This window comes from Mastigoproctus giganteus, chromosome 4, assembly GCF_048544385.1.
Source record: "Mastigoproctus giganteus isolate SK-2022 chromosome 4, ASM4854438v1, whole genome shotgun sequence".
NCBI lineage: Eukaryota > Metazoa > Arthropoda > Arachnida > Uropygi > Thelyphonidae > Mastigoproctus > Mastigoproctus giganteus.
Window position 1 is genome coordinate 218,029,521 of NC_143578.1, and position 22,920 is coordinate 218,052,440.

Here is a 22,920-nt window from a genome sequence, read left to right on the forward strand (position 1 = left end):
ATGCACAGGTCATAAGAAATAGGTGTATGATGGAGACCCAGACATTTCACAATTCCTTCAAAGCAGTCTATTTCAGACTGGGCCTGAACACTACTTATAACATCTCAACCAAAATAAAAAGAGAAACTCACAAACACGCTACTACCATACCTCCCAATGCAAAACATTCAGAAACAAAAACTCCTAAAAAAAAATGTAATATAATAAGCCAGAAGTCAACTGAACTAATGGAAGTGAGCAATCAAGCAGATGAATCGGTACTAGAGATTTTTGAGGAAGAAGATATGGATACCGATAAACCATATTTTCAAAAGGAAAAATCTAAGTTTGAAAAGTTTAAAGCACTTTCTTGGAAACAGTCTGAAACCTTCTCCAAAACAAAATAATGAAAAATATAATTCAATGGAACTGCAGAGGATTCCGCACTGATACACATGACATATATGATCTGATTGAACAGCATGCCCCACTGTGTCTTTGCCTACAAGAAACCTATCTCAGACCTCAAGACTCTACCTCAATAAAGAACTACAAGGCATATGAAAAGATAGAGTAACAGATGGCACAACCCATGGTGGCATGGCAATACTAGTAAATTCTTGCATTCCTTCCCATACTGTAATGCACAACCCTTGAAGTGGTTGCAGTACACATAGCTACTAGATCCCTTATAACAGTAATAACAATTTATGCCCCACCAAACCAAGACTTACTACAACATGATTTAGATGATATAGTAATGCAGCTACCTCCTCCCATCTGCATACTGGGTGACTTTAATGGACATAGCCCTATGTGGGGTAACACAACCACAGACCAGAGAGGAAGACAAATTGAAAAGTGGATAGAAGAGAATGGTCTAAGCTTATTGAACAATGGCACATATACATATACACATCTTCCATTAGAAAATAGCAGAGCAATCAACCTGTCCATAGTTTCACCTATGTTATTTCCAATATACTAGATTGGTCAGTACACAGTTATCTTCTCAGTAGCGATCACTATACAATAATCATCACCATGGCGTTAGGAACCACATGTGAGTTACGTAGAAGTCCCAGATGGAAAATAAATCAAGCAGACTGGGAAATGTATAAATCTTTAGCAAAACTGAATACTGATGCTATCAAACAAAAACCATTAAGTGCAGCAGTACAATGTGTAACAAACAAACTAATCCAAGCTGCTGAGCAAATTATTCCAAAAACATCTTCACACCTCTCAACACATACAAATTCATGGTGGAATTAAGAATGTTTACAAGCTAAAAGAGAGAGAAATAAAATCTGGAATAATTTCTTAAAGTATCCCACTACAGAGAACCTCGTATTATTCAAAAAGGCAAGAGCCAGATATGTTAGACAAGCCAGCAAGAAAGTATCCTGGATAAAATTTGCATCTACATTAAAAAGTGCCACACCATCTCAAACTGTCTGGAATAAAATCAGCAAAATAAATGGCAGATACCAGAATAATCCACCCCAATCCTAAACTGGAATGGACAAGTCACTGCACAGCCTTCAGAAATAGCCAATGCACTGGGCAAAACCTTTGCCAAAACATCAGCAATCATCTCATATACTCCCAGTTTTCAATTATATAAGGCTGAATTTTTCCACAAGAAATGATGAACAGTACAACCTTCCTTTAACTTTCCATGAATTGAAAAGTGCTCTATCACATACAAAGTGCTGTAGGACCAGACCAAATTCACTATATGATGCTAAAGCAACTTGACGACCAATCTCAAATGGCATTACTTGAACTGTATAACAAAATCTTCCCAGAAAACCAGTTTCCAGATAGTTGGCATCATGCAATAATTCTAGCTTCCCAAAACTGGGAAAGGATCTTTCTAACCCAAACAACTACCATTCAATTGCTTTAACAAGTTGCCTAGGAAAAGTTATGGAAAAAATCATCAACACTCATTTAACATGGTATTTGAATGGTAATAATCTTCTCGATCCGGCACAGCATGGTTTCAGGAAAAATTGCCCAACACTAGACCTACTTATAAAATTGAAAAACAGTGTATAGAATGCCTTCATTCGAAAGGAACATCATGTCATGATTTGTTTTGATATAGAAAATGCTTATATGGCATGGCATTATGGAATCCTTCAAAACCTATACCTCCTTGGAGTATGCAGACATCTTCCTAAATATATCCAAAATTTCTTAACTTCCTAAATATATCCAAAATTTCTTAACTTCCTAAATATATCCAAAATTTCTTTTCTTAAAGAAAAGGGTAGCTGCAGTCTAACATTTTAAGTTAGGCTGCAGCTACCCTTTTCGTTATTAAAATAAATACCATAACGGAGCATATTCCAAGAACTGTTGATGCAGCGTTATATGTTGATTTCAGTATTTCCTATCACTCTCAGAATATGCGAAGTATAGAATGGCAGCTACAAAGAATAATAAACAAAATAAGCAAATGGGCTGAAACAAATTGCTTCCAGATTTCCACACAAAAAACTGCATGTATAAACTTCTGTAGAAAACAAAACCTACACCCTGAACTAAAACTTGACGGACATATGGTCCCAGTGGTACCAAGCATAAAATTTTTAGGACTTCTCTTGGATAAGAAACTAACATTCCTTGAACGCATTGAACAACTCAGACTTTCATGCCTCAAGAAATTAAATATACTCAAAAGTTCTTTCTGCAACAACTTGAGGAGCAGATCGATATACACTTCTTAAACTTTATCAAGCAATAATTCGTTCCAAGCTAGACTATGGAGCAGCTGTTTACAACTCAGTAAAACCAAGTGCACTGAGATGGTTAGACCCTATACACCACAGTGCTCTACATATAGCACTTGGAGCTTTCCGAACTTCACCTATACAAAACCTTTATGCAAAAGCCCATAAACTTTCACTACAGCTTAGACGACATAACTTGTTATTACACTATGCTGTCAAGATAAGATCCATTGCTGATCATCCAAATAGAGTTTCTGCTTTCATCTTACTGGGAAAACTTATACCAAGCCCACCCACAAATGAACCGACCTGCTAACATCTACCTAAAAGATTTACTGTTAAGCTGGGAGCTTAACTATGACAGCATAGCTAATACGACTACACAGATTATTCCACCATGGGTTATCGTTCAACCCGTATATGACCTGTATTTTCAATCCTGGGGGAAAACAACTTTCCCAAGAGAAAACTACCAGCAGCATACAAAGGACAATATGAACATCACACTTTCATATATATACAGATGGGTCAAAAACAGAAACTTTTTTTTACAAGCCATTTTGATGGCCATAAACCAAATTAAATGTTTCGTTTGGTTTGGATTTTATTGGCGCATTAGCAACTAAGGCTACAATGCGCCAAGACCAAATTAAATATAAACAGATAGCAAACAGCATAATTTTCACTGACTCACTTAGCTCTGTTATTGTCTTGCAGAATGCCAATACCAAAACACATCCCGTTCTACAACAATTCCAATATTCAGTATCAAAGCTGTTACAAAGAAATCACATTATCAGATTCTGCTGGATCCCAGGCCACACAGAAATAACTGGAAATGAAAGAGCAGAAAAAGTGGCAAGAGAAGCTGCCACCTCTGACAATGCCTTACGCTCAATACCATATACTGATTACAAGTCCTTAATCCACCAAAGCAGTTCAAAACAATGGTACCAACACTGACAAGATCAAACTAACAACAAACTTGGTGTAATTAAAAAAACACTTCGACCATGGACCATCCAATAGTCACGAAGAAGTGATCCTTGCCCGACTGCGAATCGGGCATACACATATGATTCATTCTTACCTACTCAGAGGTGAAGACCCTCCTCAATGCTAAAACTGTCAAGTTCTGCTTACTGTATATCATTTCCAAGATTTAACAGAGAATGTCAAAGAGCTTTTCAAACAATAATGATGCAATTTTAGATGACCAGCCAAATATTAACAACGTTTTCTTTTTCCTTAAGTTAATCGGATACTCCTGAAACATATAAAAATTAATAGTATACCATTCATGGAAAAGCTACATAAGTATAAAGCAAGATCTTGGCTTCCTTCTAAACCACATCAAGAAAAGTGAAAAATGTTGAAACAAGAAACTCTCCTTTTTTTTTTTTTTTTTTTTTTTTTGATTTGGAAGTTGTTGGCGCATCGGCTTCTGTGGCCATATTGCACCTCCCAAGGTTTTTGCAGTACTTTGATCCAAGCCCGAGGCGGGAATCGAACCCGCGACCTTTGGGTTGCCAGGCAGGTACTTTACCCACCCGGCTAGCCCGGTCGGCGAAACTCTCCTAACCTAGACTAGGTGCATTATTGTCTAAGCTGCTCTTGCGCCAATAGCCCTCAAACAACAACAACAACAACACTCATTAACATATTTTTAGAAAGGAAACTTTGATATCATATAGATATAAAGTCAAGCATTTTCTTACTGAAGGGAAGTACGTGGCAATTTTTCCTTTCCAATCTTTCTTTCTTACTAAAACTATCAACTACTTCCTAGTTGTTGGTAGTTTTGTAGCCAGTTTTAGTTCAGATTACCAACAACTTGAAAATAGCATATCCAATTAGCAAACTGCAATCATCCATTTAAACTTGTACTATCAATGATATATTTTACTATCAAAGAGAATTGAATGCAATACATGGATGAGATACTTACAGCTGAAGCACTGCTTTTCCATTTTACTCTTTGGGGATTGTCTGAATATACAATGCTCTGAATGCTCTTGTGTCTAGCTTTCATTTGCTGTGTATGGATTTTGAAATCATTCATGGCTTCAAGATATGTACTTTTTGGAGACGTAGAGGTGAGAAAGATAGTGCAGGGAAGGTTAATTGGTGTCGGTTTTCTTGTAGGTGTTTCAATGTAGTATTCTATCCATTATGGTAGGGTGTTTATGAGTGTTTTATCAGAATGCACACAGTTTGAAGAACAAACTTTCTTCCTTGGTCGAATTATCATCTATGGAAAGTTTTAATGTAACAGTGTGTTTGAAATGTGGTTGAAAAGAAAACTGTGATCTACTGTTACTGAGTGACATGTTTGGCTATGCTTTTTTTTGCTACTTCACAAGATTCTAAATTGGGCAGTGGCATTCATTTATTTTTATCTAATTTGTTGACTGTAGTGAGCATTGAAATGTTTATCAGATAAACTAGAAGGTTTGGCCCATTTCCATTCAATGGTTCTTTTTTAAAGTGGTTTCTTCACCTGTGGTTTTAGAAATTTTACAGTTTTTTAGGTGGGCTGTCAGCTATGGGCAATAAAGCACAGAATGTCTAAATTGTAGCCAATTTTAATTCATTGAGTTGTATTATTTCTGAGAATAAGATGGAGTAACTGAATCACTTCCATAAGGTTACATGGAATTTCCCCTATCCCTAAAATTTGACACTAGATTAGATGGTGTCTTTCCCAAAGATAATGCGAGATCTTTCCCAAATGTAATGGGCAGTGATTTTCAATTCAATTCTGATCACTTATCCCTTTGCTAGTGCCTGTTAGTGCCTTTTAAATGCTTCCTCTTCTAATTTGTTGCATGAGCAGGTTGTATTCAAAACTGTCTTTGCTCCCAGGTTTGTGAATTTGTAATTTAGTTATCTTTTCATTTGACTTATTTCCTTGAGATTTGCTATTGATTTGAAGTTTTTTGATAAGCTTCATATTAATGATGCTTCTGGCTACCTCAGTGGCTTTATTGCATGATATGTTATGATTATACAAAATTTCTGTATTCTCCAAATCTTGGTGGTCACAATCTCTTATCACTATTCAAGCTGAGGCAGTAGTTATTTAAATTATGTAAGAAGTTCTCATTATCCAGTACACAGAATCTGCTTTTGCTCACTTGTTCTAGGTTAGATGAAACAAAAAAAGGCATTTGGTAAGAGAATTTAATAACCAAACTGAATTTAATTATTAATTCTGACACTTTTTTTTTTGACAACTGAGTAAACTGCATATAAGAGTGTAAGAAGAACAGCTTGAAATTGTGAAAAAACAAGGCCTGTTTCATGACTGATCCTAATTTGTTTAGCATTTTTAAAAAAATTACTTTACACAATAAAAGGGGAAAAAAAAGTAACTACAGATGCCAAAACTTGCAATTACACATCATTCTTGAGAGAGAGAGAGAGAGAGAGAGAGAGAGAGAGAGAGAGAGAGAGAGAGAGAGAGAGAGAGAGAGAGAGAGAGAGAGAGAGAGAGAGAGAGAGAGAGAGAGAGAGAGAGAGAGTGTGTGTGTGTGTGTGTGTGTGTGTGTGTGTGTGTGTGTGTGTGTGTGTGTGTGTGTGTGTGTGTGTGTGTGTGTGTGTGTGTGTGTCAGAAATCCTTCAAAACATTCATAAGAGAACTTACCTGATTAATTTGATGTCTTCTATTTCTCCACCCTGTATTGTGTAAAGTTTTTTTGCCTTGAAACCAAATTTTGAAGTGGCTGCTGACAATAATTCTTCAATGGAATGAGTTAACAGTACAACCTAGAGATAATGACAAAGCAAATGCATTCAATATTTAAAAAAAAAAAAAAAAAAAATATATATATATATATATATATATATATATATATATATATATATATATATATATATATATATATATATATGGGAATATCTACATCAAAATAAACATCAAAGTTTTAGGAATAAAACTAGGTCCTCTCTCAGCCAATTTCTGGAAGTAACAATGTGGTCTATTTAGAAAGATCTGGTTTTGAGTACAATTGACTAGAGGAGCTCTTAAAAGACATTTTAACTGGAACCAAGTTAATGATTGCAGACAAGTGTAATGCTAGCTTGCTTTCTTGCATCATGTGCCTCTGCTAATGCTAATTTAATTTCACATATGAACCCGCAGTTGCCCAGTTTGCCATAGTAAATTGCCACCTACTGTAAGGTACCATCATGTTGGTGTTTTGCTGTTAGCAGTTTGCATCCCACAAACAGGTAACCCAGTCTGTGAGCAAAGTAGGTATTACAGGCAAAGGTATTAGAACCCAGCAAAATCATCATTTTCAAAAAGAAATGATTCATGGTGACAGCATGAATACCAATATAATTGTAGAAGAATATACTTACAATGACATCGTGTATTTTTTAGAATATAAAAGTTTCAGATGCAAAGAGTATACATCGGCTTTGGTAAAAATAATGAAAATCTTGTTCTTACACTTATTTATTCACAAAGAAGAAATTAATATCTACAGAAATCCTAAAGATTTCTATTACTTTGTTATCTATATAATTTCACTAGGTTCAGAAATATTTCACATTGCATTAGCCCCCTTCGTATATTTTATTATCTATGAGTTGCTGCACAAGCCACATTTTCAAAATACTTAAAATGAAAGCACTTCACTGTGTAAAGTTTATAATCTATTTATTTATGTTTATATTAATAAATAGTTAATTATTTATGTTTCTTGAATGTTTACTCCCCCACTTTTTCAGTGACTGCAATTAAAATAAAATGGTTTACCTATTAATTATTTTTATTATATTTTCACTTAAATTATTAATTTTATTATTTAATTTTAATATAAACAAAATTGCCAATTACCTTTATTTTTAATCTTTAATTTTTATTTTTAATCTAATATAAACAAATTTGTGAAAATATTTACTATGGGACTGCAATATTATTTCAGTACAACGGTTGAAATAAAATCAAAATTCATATGTATTACCTGTATCTGATTTTGATTGTGGAGAGACTTTCAACTAAAAGCCAAGTATACTCAGTGCTAAGACTCAGGCTTGTACCTTAGAGACAAATATGGTTTTGCCTGAGTTGCTAATGTCCTTCTAAATTGTATAGTATCACCTGAATTACTTGAATTCTGCTATAAATTTAAAAATCTAAGATACTGCCATTATTGTCAAGTTGAACATAAGCATGGAATGGAATAATCGTGGGATAGAAATGTCTGCTGCAGCTATCATTTGCTTTATAATGTAGGTGGTTACTTCATCGATAAGTTGGGACCACATAATATGCCAATTTAATTTCATGTGTAAACTGGAGGTTAGTTGGCCTCTGTAAACTATAACCTCTAGTAAGGTACATCATATGGGTGTTTAGTTATTGGAAGAGTTGTTGATTATTAGGAAGTGACCACTGTTTAATGAATTCTGGTGAACTGACCATTCAAAATTTGGCCAAAGCATGGGGAGAAGATGGAAAGATCAATTGGTGAGGATGATCCAGTGGGAAAGAGTGTGTACCGTCAAGAGAAATTTACATCTTCTGTAACTGCATATGGCAGCCAATAAACCAGTGCCACAGTTAATGATGGGCATTGCCCTTGATGTGGTGGTGTGTGAATTCTATTGCTCAATATGCACATTAGTAACAATATATGTTACCACACAACCAAGGCACATTATAGCCAAAGCAGCTTATGCACCATCAAATACCCCATAACGACAAGCAAGGCTGAATTAGCCTTGCTTGTCTATTAGCTAATTCTATTAGCCTGGTTCAAAAATTATATATTGCACATATATATTATATGATCAACACAAAAGAGGCTCAAGAAAGATGCAAAAAATATACCTTCATTAAAATACTGGATATATTTGCTTTTCACACTCTGACATCTTGAAATTCTTGAGGATGATATGATCTGAATTAAAAAAAAAAAAAAAAAAAAGTTAAGCCCGAGATGTATTCTTTGTTTTTATAGATCTTAAACAAATTTAATGTTTCATTTAGTTAAAGTAGGCACAACACATGCTGTGTGTTTTATACACAAACTATTCTGCCCCCCCTTCTAACTGTACTTTGTACCTGGATGTTGCTCTTGTCATATAAATTAAAAGAAACTGATGCAATAATTATCTGATGGCAGAAAAAACAATATATAATAATAATATTCTATATAATATTGGTGTAAATACACCACAGAAAACTCTTAAACGAAAAAATTACGTTTGTAGAGGCATCATTTTATCTGTATCTCGTATTGTGCTCCTCCTTCACAATGAGTTGCCATGTATTGCAACTCGTTGTGAAGGAGGAGCACAATAAGAGATACAGATAAAATGATGCCTCTTCAAACTACAAACGTAGTTTTTTCGTTTAAGAGTTTTCTATGGTGTATTTACACCAATATTATATAGAATATTTACACTCTTAAATATATGATGCTTTATTGCATCAATCTTCATTTTAGCATTATCATGCACACCTTCTGGCATCTCTCATATTGTGTGATTATCTTCACAACTGGATTGTCATGTCTGCAATACCAAGGTGCCTGCCTGCCCACCCACCCACCGACAAAGGGCCAACAAGCCGGCTGCAGGTAGTAAAAGGAGTGTGTAAGAGGGGGTTGACCCTAGAACCCATGTAGGGCAAGCCAACTCCAGGCGGCCGCCAACTTGGTGGTCACATGCACTGGGCCTTCCTCGGAGTGTGTCAGTGGACGAGTGAGCAGCCCAATTGGGTTGAGTCATATAGAGATGAGTGAATAAGGGCGACTGTCCCTTTTCGGGGTTTTTTTTTTTTTTTTTTTAAGCCATACAGACCACTAGATAGTCCCAAAACAGGACCAATAAAGGGTCCCTGAAGGGTTAATTCCATAGAAATATCCGGAAACTGGAAAGCACATCTGGTCTAACCAGTATGCCTATCTACCCACTGATGAAGGCTAAAGAGCCAGAAACAGCACCAGAGGAAGATCTTAATCATCTTTGCAGGACTCTGACTGGGTAACAACAGTCCCCGTCAGGGGGAACGCATTGCCCAGCCGGGGCATGGAGCTCTTGAGTTCATACGAATTATAACTAATTATCCCTTTCATTCGTCTACGGCATCTTCTTTTCCTCTCCCTCTCTTACTATCACTTTCCTACCTCTTTTTTTCTTTGCTCAGTCTTATAGGGATATTGAGGATAGCTGATATCTTTATCCCATACCATATTTCAGAACGGTGCCGTTTGGGGGGGGGGGACCTGATGGCCACTGAGTTTCCTTGAATAGGTAACAACAATCTTCTCTACTGGGGAAGCGTTGCCTATTCGAGGAATATATGAGCTTTGTGTGTGAGTCAAAGGAGCTGAGTTTCCTCGAATAGGTAACAACAGTCTTCTCTACTGGAGAAGTAGTGCCTATTCAAGGAATATATGAACTTTGAGTGTAAGTTGAAGGAGCAACTGTCCCTTTCTTCCTTCTACGGCATTTCCTTTCTCTACCTCTCCTACTATCACCTTCCTACATCTTTAACTCTTTTCTAAGTCTAATAGGGATAGTATGAGGATAACCGAGAACTTTATCTCATACCATATTTCAAAACGGTGCCGTCTGGGTGGTGATACTCACCAAGAATAAGTAACAATAGTCTTCTCTTTTGGTGAAGCATTGTCGAGGTAATGCAATACATGGCAACTCGTTGTGAAGGAGGAGCACAATATGAGATATAGATAAAATGATGCCTCTTCTAACTAAAACGTAGTTTTTTCATTTAAAAGTTTTCTATGGTGTATTTACACCAATATTATATAGAATATTACTGGTTAATTGAATAAATTTTTGCTATATTACTGGTTAATTGATTAAATTGCTTCGGTTTGGTCGATTTTTACATTTTCTGGTATTTATCTACTATCTGTATGGGTATTTAGGTGTATCGGGAACAGGAGATCCAGTCAGCCTGTGCAGTCTAACTTCTTCCTGGGAGTCTGTACATGTAATGGTAAATAATAATAACAATAATAATAATAATAATAAATGAAGTTAATATTTTGTATTTCAAACAAACTTCAAATAAACAACAAATAGATCAATGTCGACTAACATACCTGGTCATCTACCCGTTACTTCGTCCGGGGGCTTTGAGCGGGTCGATAGCCAGATTAAAGGAATGTCTCATACCTACCCATTTCTGTTATCCCTTTATCAGTTTTGCCTTTTTAGTGATATTTTTGTACATAATTACTTAATTACTTAATTTTGGATAATCTTTAATTAATTGATTTTAGATAATCTTTAATAAATTGATTTTAGATAATCTTTAATAAATTGATTTTAGATAATCTTTGATTAAGTAATTTTTGATAAACTTTATTTATATTGATTTTAGATAATCTAATTATAATTTTTAGAAATATTTTTAATCTTAGAATCGGAATCAGCAAACTGGTATAGGTGATACAAAGCCCAACGGGTGAGTATCTGAATAAGTGAGGAGGGTTTTACTTACAGTCAGTTGTCCTGTGGTGGTCTGTCGAAAAAAGGGGGTTAGTCCCGTTCTCTGTTTGTTTTGTTGACCGATCGGTTTTTAGTGCGCAGATGCGCCTATTGTTTGTTATGGTGTGATGTCGATATTGCTGTAGGGCGATATATTTGCAAGTCATGAGGGGGTTGATTTTTACGTATTGCCGGGGGGGGCTAAGGTTGGGGAAATTCTTCCGAGTTGAAATGATATGTTTTTCATATATACAAGCCCGATGTATTAGAAAATTACGTGGTGATTATTATTGATGATGAGGTTTTGAGGAAAAGGACGATTTTATGATGGAAGGATGTTGTCCATTTGCATTTTTTCATGAATTTGTTATTTACATGATTTTGCCATTGTTGTTTACATGAATTTATTATTTACATGAAGTTAGTTTGTTATTGCTATCCCTTCTTATATAGAATATTTACACTCTTAAACATATGATGCTTTATTGAATCAATCTTCATTTTAATAATAATAATTCCTAGGGATATACCGGTTTCATCTACTTAGACTCTAGATACATATGTACAGAGGTAGTTTAATTTTATCAACATTCTAATTTAGCAATGGAAAGTTAAAAAAGATTGTGTCAGAAACATTGAATTCAATAAACATTACATTTAAGTAATTAAATTAAATTGCTAGATCAAATAATAAAAATACTATGAAGAATCTACATGGTAAGGAGAAGCAATGCTTTCTTATCTTTTGTCTGGACCCATTTACACTTAAAAATGGGTGCAGACAACTTGTCCAGTTATAAAAATCTTTGAAAAAAACCTAGTAAAGTAGGTAGAAAATGCAATGGACAAGTGAATTATGAAAGTGAATTGCATTACGATTTCACTCAGCCTTGAAATGTAGTTCTGATATAAAAACAAACTGACAAAATTCCAGTGCAAATTGCATGTTTCTTTCAATGCATCTAAATATATCTACAATCCCTGTCTTCTGAATTAATTACTAAAATAGTACTGAAATTTAAATGTGATGGCTTAAGAAACTTCTGGCATTAATGCTGTTTATTGATAATATGGCAGAGTCAGCCATCCAGACAGCTGATACAATATTACCATTTCATCAGAACGGACGTAAAGCATTGGGGCAGTTAAACTCTGCTGAAATGTATGTGTAAGAAATGTCTGGTGCCAAAACGATATAATATATTACTGTTATCGCTTCAGTGGTGAAAATACAAATTCTGAGCACTGCGGTGAGATTCACTAACTCTCCTTCTCCATTCTCTTTAAACGATCATGCCATCCACAATTCGATCCGCCCCCCCCAGCGGTCTCTGAGCTGGCAGTATGGTAGTTTCGCTACTGTATAGGTAACAATATCACTAAAAAACTTACCTTGCCATCTACATCAGTTCCGTTGCGAAATAGTATTACTCTTTTCATTTCAAGAAAGCACGTTTTTTCACATATTGTAAATGATTATGAAGATTAGGTAAAAGGGTTGCACATGTTCCACGTTCTTGTGAAGAAATTCTGTCGATATTCACTGCATATCTAATAATTCACATAACATGGCCTGATGCACAAAACACCGGATTTGGTGGAGGGAAAAAGAGAGCGAGAGAGAGGGCAAAGAAGCGCTATGCATTCCATCAAAATAATAATAAAGAATTACAGCATATGATTCGCTTAAATTAAAAAAAAAATTAATGTTTAAATACACATCTATACCATGTATGTATATTTAAAAAGGAAAATAATTCGAATACACTGGAAAGAATTTAACAAAAATTACTGCAAAACAAATAGATGCAACTGTACAAAAACCTCAACAAACTCATCCGGTTTAAAATCATCTAAATATCAATTTTTTTTGTATTACACAAACAATGCAACATTTCATATAAATATTTATACTTTACAGTGCATCAGCCAGGAATACCTGCGATCTCAGCGCTGTAAATTTTATTAGTGGGAAAATGATAAACTATGACAGCATTACACAACATGATATTAACTTGACTTTTAATATGTGTAGATACACCATAGTTTACCCATAAATTTAAACTACGTATGTAGCATAAAAGACATCGTTTTAATTGTATCTCATATTGTATCTGTCTACACAACGAGATACCAGGTATTGTACTACTTTGAATAAGTAACACTTCTGTAGTAGGGAAGAATACTGTTATTTATTCTCAGTGGATACCACCACCCCAGACAGCACCGTTTCGAAGCTGTTGGCCTATCATCGGTGAGTGGGCAAGTACCCTAGTAATGCGACATGGCATCACAGTTGCGAAGTGATTCCACAGTATGAAAGATGCCAAATGGTGTACAGATAATGTATTTAAAGATGAAATGCACGCGGCATAATTATATATGATTTTTAAGTAATTAACTATATAATTGAATAAGTAACGCTTCTCTAGTTACTTATTCAATTAATTCAATCACATCCTTTATCTAAGGATGTGATTGAATCACATCCTTTATTTATTCTTTTTCCAACAAATTGTGCTAATGCCATTCAAGATGTAGAATTTTGAAATTGCTTGTATCGAAATCTTCAACTTCGTTTTCTGTCAACTTTAACGTTTGTACCAATTGGAAAACATTTAGTGTTATTTTTAGTATTAGTAGTCGAAAATGATTCAAGGAAGCGGGCTTATAAAGCATTATCCAAAAGAAAAAAAAAAAAAAAAAAGACGGCTCCCATCATCTGTCCGGCCACTCCAGTAATTAGCATTAGCATTACCATTAGCATTAGTAGAGGCATTTGATGCAAGAAAGCAAGCTTATGCAGCATCAGCCAAAAAAAAAAAAAAAAAAAAAAAAAAGTAACATAAATAAATAAAAATAACCACTTCCACATCACCCCTCTGTTCGTCCGAAATACCTGTCCAGCTGAGCCTTAAACTTATTTAGGCTATCAACTTCCACGACAAGGGATGGAAGTCTGTTCCACCCACCAACCACCCGCTGGCTAAAGGCAAATTTCCGCACATCTATCCTACATCTGTCTTTCCTCAATTTGAATTTATGCCCTCTCAGGTGATTTTTCTGAGCTAGAGGAAGAATCCCATCAGCATTGAGCATGCTCAAACCATGCAAGGCTTTGTACACCTCTATCAGATCACCCCGCTGGTGCCTAGTTTCCAGACACTGTAATTTGCAAAACTTAAGCCTTTCTTCGTAAGAGAACCCCTTTGTCCCATTCACCAATCTAGTTGCCCTTCTCTGTACTCGTTCCAGCAGCTCTACATCCTTCCTGAAATGAGGCCTCCAGGCCTGTATACAGTACTCTAGGTGTGGCCTGACCATTGCCTTATACAAGGGAATAATCACCTCCTTATCCCTGCTAGAAAAATTCCTATATATCATTGACAATACACCATGAGCTACTCTTGCAGCTCGTCTGCACTGCTCAGAGAACTTCATATCTGCCTGCACCACCACCCCCAGGTCCCAATTTGTCTAGTTCTTCCTTGAATTCATTCAAACTACCCACTTCCATGACAACAGGTGGAAGTTTGTTCTAATGATAAACCACCGCTGGCTGGAGGCCAACTTGCCCAATTATTAATGCGTCCAATTTTCGATTTTCAACAGGTAAGAGCGGAAATCTGCTTTTTGCTCAAACGACATTCGAGCATTCTGCTCTCTTAGTTGGCTACAACTTGTGTCCAATAATACTCCCACCTCCCTTTTAAACTTGAAGATTCTATTACATCCTCAGCTAGCATCCTATTTTCTTCTAGCATTTGTACAGACGATCTTTGTAAACTGCATCCACCTATTCTCAAACACATTGCCCTGGATTCTTCCCGTTATCTTCCGACAGAAGAATGTTAGAACAATTCTGAACAGTCTTGATGCCGAGAAAAAGCTCCAGTTCCTGACGTAATTTCTCTTTTTATTCTCACAACCTGTGTGCTGCTATTCTCTGTCGATCTTTCACTTTCTTATTTTACTGGTGTTTTTTCTTCTTCTTAGAAATTTGTTCAGATCCAGCCAGTTCTTGAAAAGGATGACAAATCTCTCTCTTCCGATTATTGCTCCACTGCACTTACTATCCTCTTTTCGAAGTAATGGAGAAATCCAGCAACTGTTAACTCTTAAACTATATCGAAACCTTCCATCTGATTAATGATCAATAATATGGATTCAGTCCGTATTGATTCACCGGTGATAGATAGTATATAGTTTATGTCTTGTTGATGATTTCAATACTAATTATAGTTGAGGAACACAGTATGTGTTTGTATACCCTACTGGTTGCCCTTAGGAAGGCGAAAGGCAAGGACGGTAAAAAAATGGTTAATGATGCCTCCTTTAATATAACTGGATAGATCCCATCCACCCCAGGTGCTTTTCTTACGTTAAACTTCAACAATTTCTCTTCCACTTTGCTCTCGGTTATTACAAGAGCAAGATGCCTCTTTTTAAATCATAATTTTGTTTCCTGTTTACGTCCAGTTTTCTCTTTTTCATTCCTCCTTTTTCGTTCACGATTTTTCATCAAACTGAAATTTAGTAACCTTACACAGTGGGCGGTGCAGTTGCTGTTTCCTAAACCTTTCCCTACCATAGCATTGACAAATGCAAAGTATTGCATATGGGTAGAAGTAACCCCAGAGGAACGTACCAACTGTGTGGTACTATACTTAGGGTGGTAGAAAATTAAAAAGATCGGTGAGTAATTGTGCAGTCAGATATGAAGTTTTCTGAGCAATGCAGACAGACAGACTGCAAGAGCAGGTCATGCGGTTTTGTTAATCATATACAGGAATTTTGCTAGCAGGGAAAAGGAGGTGATTATCCCTTTGTATAAGGCAATGGTCAGGCCACGCCTTAAGTACTGCATACAGGCCTGGAGGTCTCATTTTTGGAATGATGTAGATTTTCTTGAGCGTGTACAGTGAAGGGCAACAAGATTGGTGAGGGGAATGAAAGGATCCTCTTACCAAGAGAGGCTTAAGTTCTGCAAATTGCAGCGGCTGGAGACTAGGCACCTGCGAGGTGATCTGATTGAGGTGTATAAGGCCTCGAATGGGTTGAGCACGCTGAATTGTGATGGGATTCTTCCATCACAATTCAGATTACGAACCTAAGGTGGTATAAATTGAAATTGAGGAAAGACAATTGTAGAATAGATGTGCAGAAATTTGCCTTTAGCCAGCAGGTGGTTAATTTCTGGAACAAACTTCCATCTGTCGTTGTGGAAGTTAATAGCTTATATGAATTGAAGGAGGAACTGGACAAACATTTAGAGGGAGTAGTTGTGTGAATTTTTTATTTTTATTTTTTGGCTGATGGTACAGAAACTCAAACACTAGCTTTCTTTCATCATATGCCTCTATTACTATTACTACTATTGCTATTACTATAGCCTTAGTTGCCACTGCATATAAAACAGTGGTTCTCAATCTGAAACGTATCTCTGGATGCTGACGCTTTGCTATGAGCTTTGGCCTGTAGGTACGGTCAGAGTGAAATTATTAATTCTGAACTCTCTCACAAGATTGCCACATTATCTTTAACAACCATACCAGACTAGACGTTGAGCCCTTTGACTTCCTGCCCTTCTTCCACAGAGTTCAGACTTGGCGGTATGGTAGTTTCGCCATTGGTTTCAGTATATTACAATAAAAGGTTTGTTGGACCGTTCGAATTTTCCAGCGAACTTAAAGCTGTCTGTTGATCGTGATTGAGAAATACTATTTTAAGTCACCCAGTCCATAGGTTGAGACCTAATGATTGAGATACACTAACCTAGGTATTTTTAATTATTTGTTCTTCGAGTGGTCCTTGAGGAAGTCACAGACATTCTCTCAAATATGCCAGATAAGCTGTACAGGCTCCCTCGGAGTCTAAAACGCTGTTGGAACTGATATTCGGGTGATATTCAAGTCAAGTAGACCCAATCGCGGCGAAGCCTCCTGACGGTCTGTGATAGCCAAACCCTCTGCTTGCACCTTCACGATGGTGGGACTTAGTAATTCTGGGTATAACCCCCAGGCACAAGCACATGTGGGTGACCATCCAGATATGAACCAACGTAAGCAGGGGTCGAGGTGTGGCGCCCACACCACATGGAGGAATTGCGCCCCTTTGAGTTATCGGGCAATACTAGGTGGTAGATGACTCACATTAACCGGTGCAATACCACCACTTTCCTTATTGGAGGCTTGAAATGGTGGAACTCATGTTTAGTCTCCAGAGCGAAGTTCCGATCAACCCTTCCCTATCTCTTCCATGATGCAGTATGACTGATGACTTTTGAGGTTATGATGGATATCATGGCAAGATCCAATATTCCTTATATTTCGAGGGTACAGCTCTAAAACGGTGTTCGCAGGCGGGCCGCTAGTTAGTACACTGGACCGAACCTATTGGTAACTCTCTGGGAGGCTTCCGGATCAGCCAGTGTATAATCTTGCTACTCATACTCTGCCAGATAATGACCGGAGGGAGTCCGAGTAGTGTGTTTGCGGGGGGAATTGTCGAAGCCACGTTATGTCAAGGATCTGGGTATATTCTTACGATGTGTATGCCATATCCAAAAATTTCATTACTTCATACAGCATATCCCATTCACTTTTTCTTACTTTTGAATACGCCATGAATTGTCAAACAAATAGAGTAAGCTTATCAATGAAAAGATCTAAACCTCCAAAACATTTCCTAATACATTTCACAAATACACGTGGTCTCAATTATAATCTCTACGATGTCCATTTCCATTTGCAGTCGGCCAAACCCCATGTACTTTTTTTCAAAGAATCTCAGTTATCGGTTGATTCAACTACTGCTCATCTCAGTTGCCCAAATTATTCGCTGAATCATTCCTTTCGCCTCAAAGGTGCTACATGTGCATATGTCCGTTCCGATATTCCCTATCAGAGACTTGGTAATTTGGAATCTCCTCTTTTCGATCTTCTCTGGCTTAAAATCTCTCTCTAGCTCATTGTGTCAAATTCATCTGTTGTCCCTACCGTTCTCCCAACTCCATTAATCACTTGGAGCTCTTTGCTTTGCAACTAGACTTTCTACAGTTCAATTTTCCTAACAGTGAGGTAATTTTCCTTGGTGATTTTAATATTCACAATTCCAGCTCCCTTCCGTTTTCCAGTCAGACCGACCCAGCAGGTCGAGATGCTGAGGCTTTTCCAATTACTAATGACCTTGCACAGATTGTTCATTTACCTACAAGAATACCGGACAACCCTAACCATACAGCCAACACGCTTGATCTTTTTCTCACAAACAACCCTGTTAAGTACACGGTCGAAGTGAGTGGTCGTTTAGGCACCTTAGATCGCAATTTGGTGAGTGTTTCTTCTCCAATTGAGCCTTTATCTCATGGCTATTCCCAACATCGTATTATTTGCATTACAAGAATGCAAAATTGGATGACCTGCGAGATTTCTTTTCTTCTTTTCCTTGGTCGGACTACTGTTTCAAAACTTCTGATGTCAACGTTTGCTCAGATCGTGTCAGTAGAATTATTCTTGTAGGAACGGAATCCTTTATCCCCAATTTAAAATCTCATCCCTTATCTAAACCTTGGTTTTCCAATAAATGTGCTAAGGCTGTTCAGGAGAAAACCGTTGCATATCGTAATTGGCTTGTTTCTAATTCTTCAGTTTCATTTTCTGCCTATAACAAAGCTCGCAACAATTGTAAAGCAGTCATTAATCAGTCCAAACTAGAGTTTGAACAGGCTAAAAGTAGAAAACTTACTTCTTGCCCTAATTGTAGCCGAGCATTCTCGTCTCTTGCCAAAGCTATTGGCCGCAACTTTTGCACATCTCTGCTCCCACCTCTGTCCAAACAAGATTGTTCTATTGTCACATCAACCAAGCGAAAAAGCTGACCTGCTATCCTGTATTAATGATCTTGGTAAAACACCTCCCATCATTCCCAACATGCTCCACTCAATGCCTCATGTAGTCTTCCGTCAAAAGGATGTAGTAGTAGTACTACTGGCATGTGATGCAAGAAAGCAAGTGTATGAGCTTATGCAGCATCAGCCAAAATCAAAAAAATCACCCCATTCCCTCCAAATGCCTGTCCAGTTCCTATTTAAATCTATTTAACCTATCAACTTCCACAACGACAGATGGAAGTTTGTTGCAGCAAGTAACCACCCGTTGGCAAAAGGCAAATTTCTGCACATCTGTTCTACATCTGTCTTTTCTTAATTTGAATTTATGCCCCCTGAGGTTCGTAATCTGAGCAAGTGGAAGGATCCCACCAGAATTCAGCGTGCTCAACCCATTGAAGGCCTTATACACATCAATAAGATCACCACACAGGTGCCTAGTCTCCAGCCAATGCAATTTGCAGAACTTAAGCGTCTCTTGGTAAGAAGATCCCTTCATTCCCCTCACCAACCTTGTTGTCCTTCAATGTACACGCTAAAGCAAATTTACATCCTTTCTAAAATTAGGCCTCCAGACCTGTACGCAGTAAACAAGACATGGCCTGACCATTGCCTTATACAGAGGGACAATCACCTCTTTTCCCTGCTAACAAAATTCCTATATATCATTGACAAAACCCCATGACCTGCCCTGGCAGCCTGTCTGCATTGCTCAGAAAACTTCATATCTGACTGCACAATTACTCCCTGGTCTTTTTCATTTTCTACCACCTTAACTCTAGTACCACACAGTTGGTACGTTTCTCTGGGGTTACTTCTACCCTTATGCAGTACTTTGCTTTTGTCAAGATTAAACTTCAGTTGCTACTTCTTAGCCCATCTCCCCAAATTATCTAGATCCTGTTGCAGTAGCACACTGCCATGACTGTCATTAAAACCCTGCCAACTTTAGTATAATCTGCAAACTTCGACAGTAAGCCTTATATACCTTCATCAATATCATTGATAAATAAACAAAACAACAGAGGACCAGACACTGAACCATGTGGGACTCCATTAATAACATTAGTCCACGAAGAACAGCACCCATTAATTACCACCCTCTGTCTTTTCATACTCAACCATCCTTTTATCCATTGTAGCAATTTATCCTTAATACCATTCTGCTTCAATTTGTACAATAGACTTCCATGCGCAACAGTGTCAAAAGCTTTCCTGAAATCAAAATATATGATATCAAATTATTTTTTGCCTCCAGTTCCTTTGTAACCACATCATAACATCTTATTAAATTTGTCAGACAAGACTTTCCCTTAACAAACCCATGCTGTGTCTGAATTATTGCTGCAGTCTTGTCTAGATGATCCTGCAATGCATCTTTAACCAGTACTCCATTATTTTACCCCGAACAGAAGTTAAACTAACTGGTCTGTAATTACTTGTGTCACCGTTCGATCCCCCTTTGTGAATTAGGGATACATTTGAACATTTCCCGTCCGTCGGGACTTCCCCCGAGTCCAAGGATGCTCTCATAATTATGGCTAAGGGTTTGCTAAGTTGCTTAGTTATTATCAAATCATTAAGCACCCTGCTACAATTTGATAACCTTCTGCCATTTTCAAACCTTAATTACTCCTCATGTGTGAATGTAGTGCAAAGTACTCACTCAGTTTGTTTGCTATCTGAGCACGATCATCAACAGTCGAACGATCGATATCAAGTGGACAATCTGATTCATCCCCTTCCTTTTAAAGTTTACACAAGTAAAGAAATCCTTGCTGTTTTTCTTAGCATCCTTTGCCAAAGATGTTTCGTAATCTGCGTTCGCTTGCCTAATCTCCTTTGTGACTTGATTACAGACTAACTTATATCTGCCATAGGGTTCTGTGTCGCCTCATAATTTATATACATCCCATGCATATTTCCTCTCTGCCACATGTCTCATTAGTTCATTTGACAACCATTTAGTCCTAAACCTTGGTATGAAACTTTTAGTAGCATCCACGATTAATTCCTTGATGCTTCCCTCTTAGAATTTACTGTTGATAACATCGTCAGTTGATCCCAGTGTTAAAAATTTAAAAACTGTCTGAGACCACTGTACTCACCTTAATGGGAAAAAAAACCCTTTCCTTTACCCCTGATGGTAATTATATCTTTAAATAAATCCCACATGAGTACACTGTGATCACTGCAACCTAGTGGTTCCTTTATTTGCAAATTCTTAACACACGAATGATCACTGCTGATAACCAGATCAAGAATATTAACCTCTCTGGGTGCCTCTCAAGCATGCTGCTGCAGAAAACAATCATCCAATAAATCCACAAAAGTCTTACTGATGTGTGAGTGACCAACCAACAAGTTCCAGTCAATATCTGGGAAGTTAAAATCCCCCATTATAAGACATTCTGATTTATTAGCCCACCCTATTTCTATGTACAATTGTTCATTGTACTCATTCTAGTCATTAGGCCTGTAATACACTCCTACTGTTATTTTTGCTTTTGCAGTGCTGATGTCACACCAAACTGACTCAACAGTGCACTGTTCATTTATATATAAACTGGATGCACTTCTTTTGATTTTATGTTTTTCTTGATTAACAACATAACAGCTCCTCCCTTCCTATCCTGTCTATCTTTTCTGTACACATTGTACTCCCCAAATTCCAGTTCTGCATTCCTTATATCTGTGTGACACCACGTCTTTGCTATCCCAACAATATCCGCCTTTGATGTCTTGACAAACACTTCAAGATCATCAAATTTATTTACTATACTTCTAGCACTGGTATACATGCAAGTATACATGTTCCTATCCTTATTATTAGTTACCCTAACACATCCCATATACCCACCTCTTTCACGATGACTGCCATCACTCTCCGAAACCCCCAGCACCCCTGGCCCCAGGTCGCTACTTAGTCTAATAGAAGTTGTGCAAGAATCACTTTGACCTTAGCCTGCGGCTACTCTTAACCTTTTAATCTGTGAATCCCCCCAATCTAGCAGTTTTCAGACCCATCTAACACTGCATCGATAGCTTCAGCAAATATTCTTGCACCCTTTCTATTTAAGTGATCCCATCCCTGTAGAAGCAGTCTCTCCTGTTAACAAGCACAGACCACATTGAAAAAAATTCTACTCCTATATCAGAAGGATTTTGACCAATCTTGATGCTAAGAGGACTCCAGGTCCCGATCGTATTTCTCTACTTCTTCTCAAAACCTGTGCTCCTGAACTAACTTCTGTTCTTTGCCGGCTTTTTTCACTTTCTTATTCCAAAGGTGTTTTTCCTTCTGCTTGGAAGGAAAGCCAGTTCCTAAAAAGGGTGACAAATCCATCCCATCCAATTATCATCCCATTGCAATTACTTCTGCTCTTTCTAAAGTAATGGAGAAATCAATTAACCGCCAACTCTTAAACTGCCTAGAAACCTTCCGTCTGATCAACGATCGCCAATATGGATTCCGTCAGTGTCGATCCATGGTGATATTCTGGTTTATGTTACCAATTTAGGGACTAATTCAATAGAAAAGTTCGGTGAAACAGAAGCAGTTGCTCTTGACATCTCAAAGGCTTTCGATCAATGGACACTGCTCATCGTGGATTAATGTTATTAGTGGAGTCCCTCAGGGTTCAGTATTGGGTCAATTATTGTTTTCTGTATTTCTAAATGATATTGATGATGGTATATGAATCTTAATGTCCAAGTTTGCAGACCATACGAAGGTTGGCAGGGTTGTCAAGGACACTACTGACACTATGCTACTGCAACAGGATCTGGAAAGGTTGAGCAGATGGGCTGAGAGGTGGAAAATGAAGTTTAACATTG

The 22,920-nt window shown here is 37.3% G+C and overlaps 1 protein-coding gene across 2 annotated transcripts in view; it reads right to left on the reverse strand.

Moving 5' to 3' along the window:
• Window positions 1-12,905, reverse strand: part of LOC150087408 (BTB/POZ domain-containing protein KCTD9) — a 100,610-nt gene extending 87,705 nt beyond the window's left edge. The window contains exons 1-2 of one of the 2 annotated variants that reach the window (XM_090372048.1): window positions 12,588-12,905; window positions 6,367-6,488 (exon numbers count right to left, since the gene is read on the reverse strand). In XM_090372048.1, coding sequence (XP_090228174.1) covers window positions 6,367-6,488; window positions 12,588-12,635 — 170 coding nt within the window. In that variant the 5' untranslated portion in view covers window positions 12,636-12,905. Of the gene's footprint in view, window positions 1-6,366; window positions 6,489-8,562; window positions 8,634-12,587 lie in introns of those variants that run through there. The other variant, XM_090372049.1, reaches the window with a different exon arrangement.
• Between the last annotated feature and the right edge of the window lie 10,015 nt (window positions 12,906-22,920).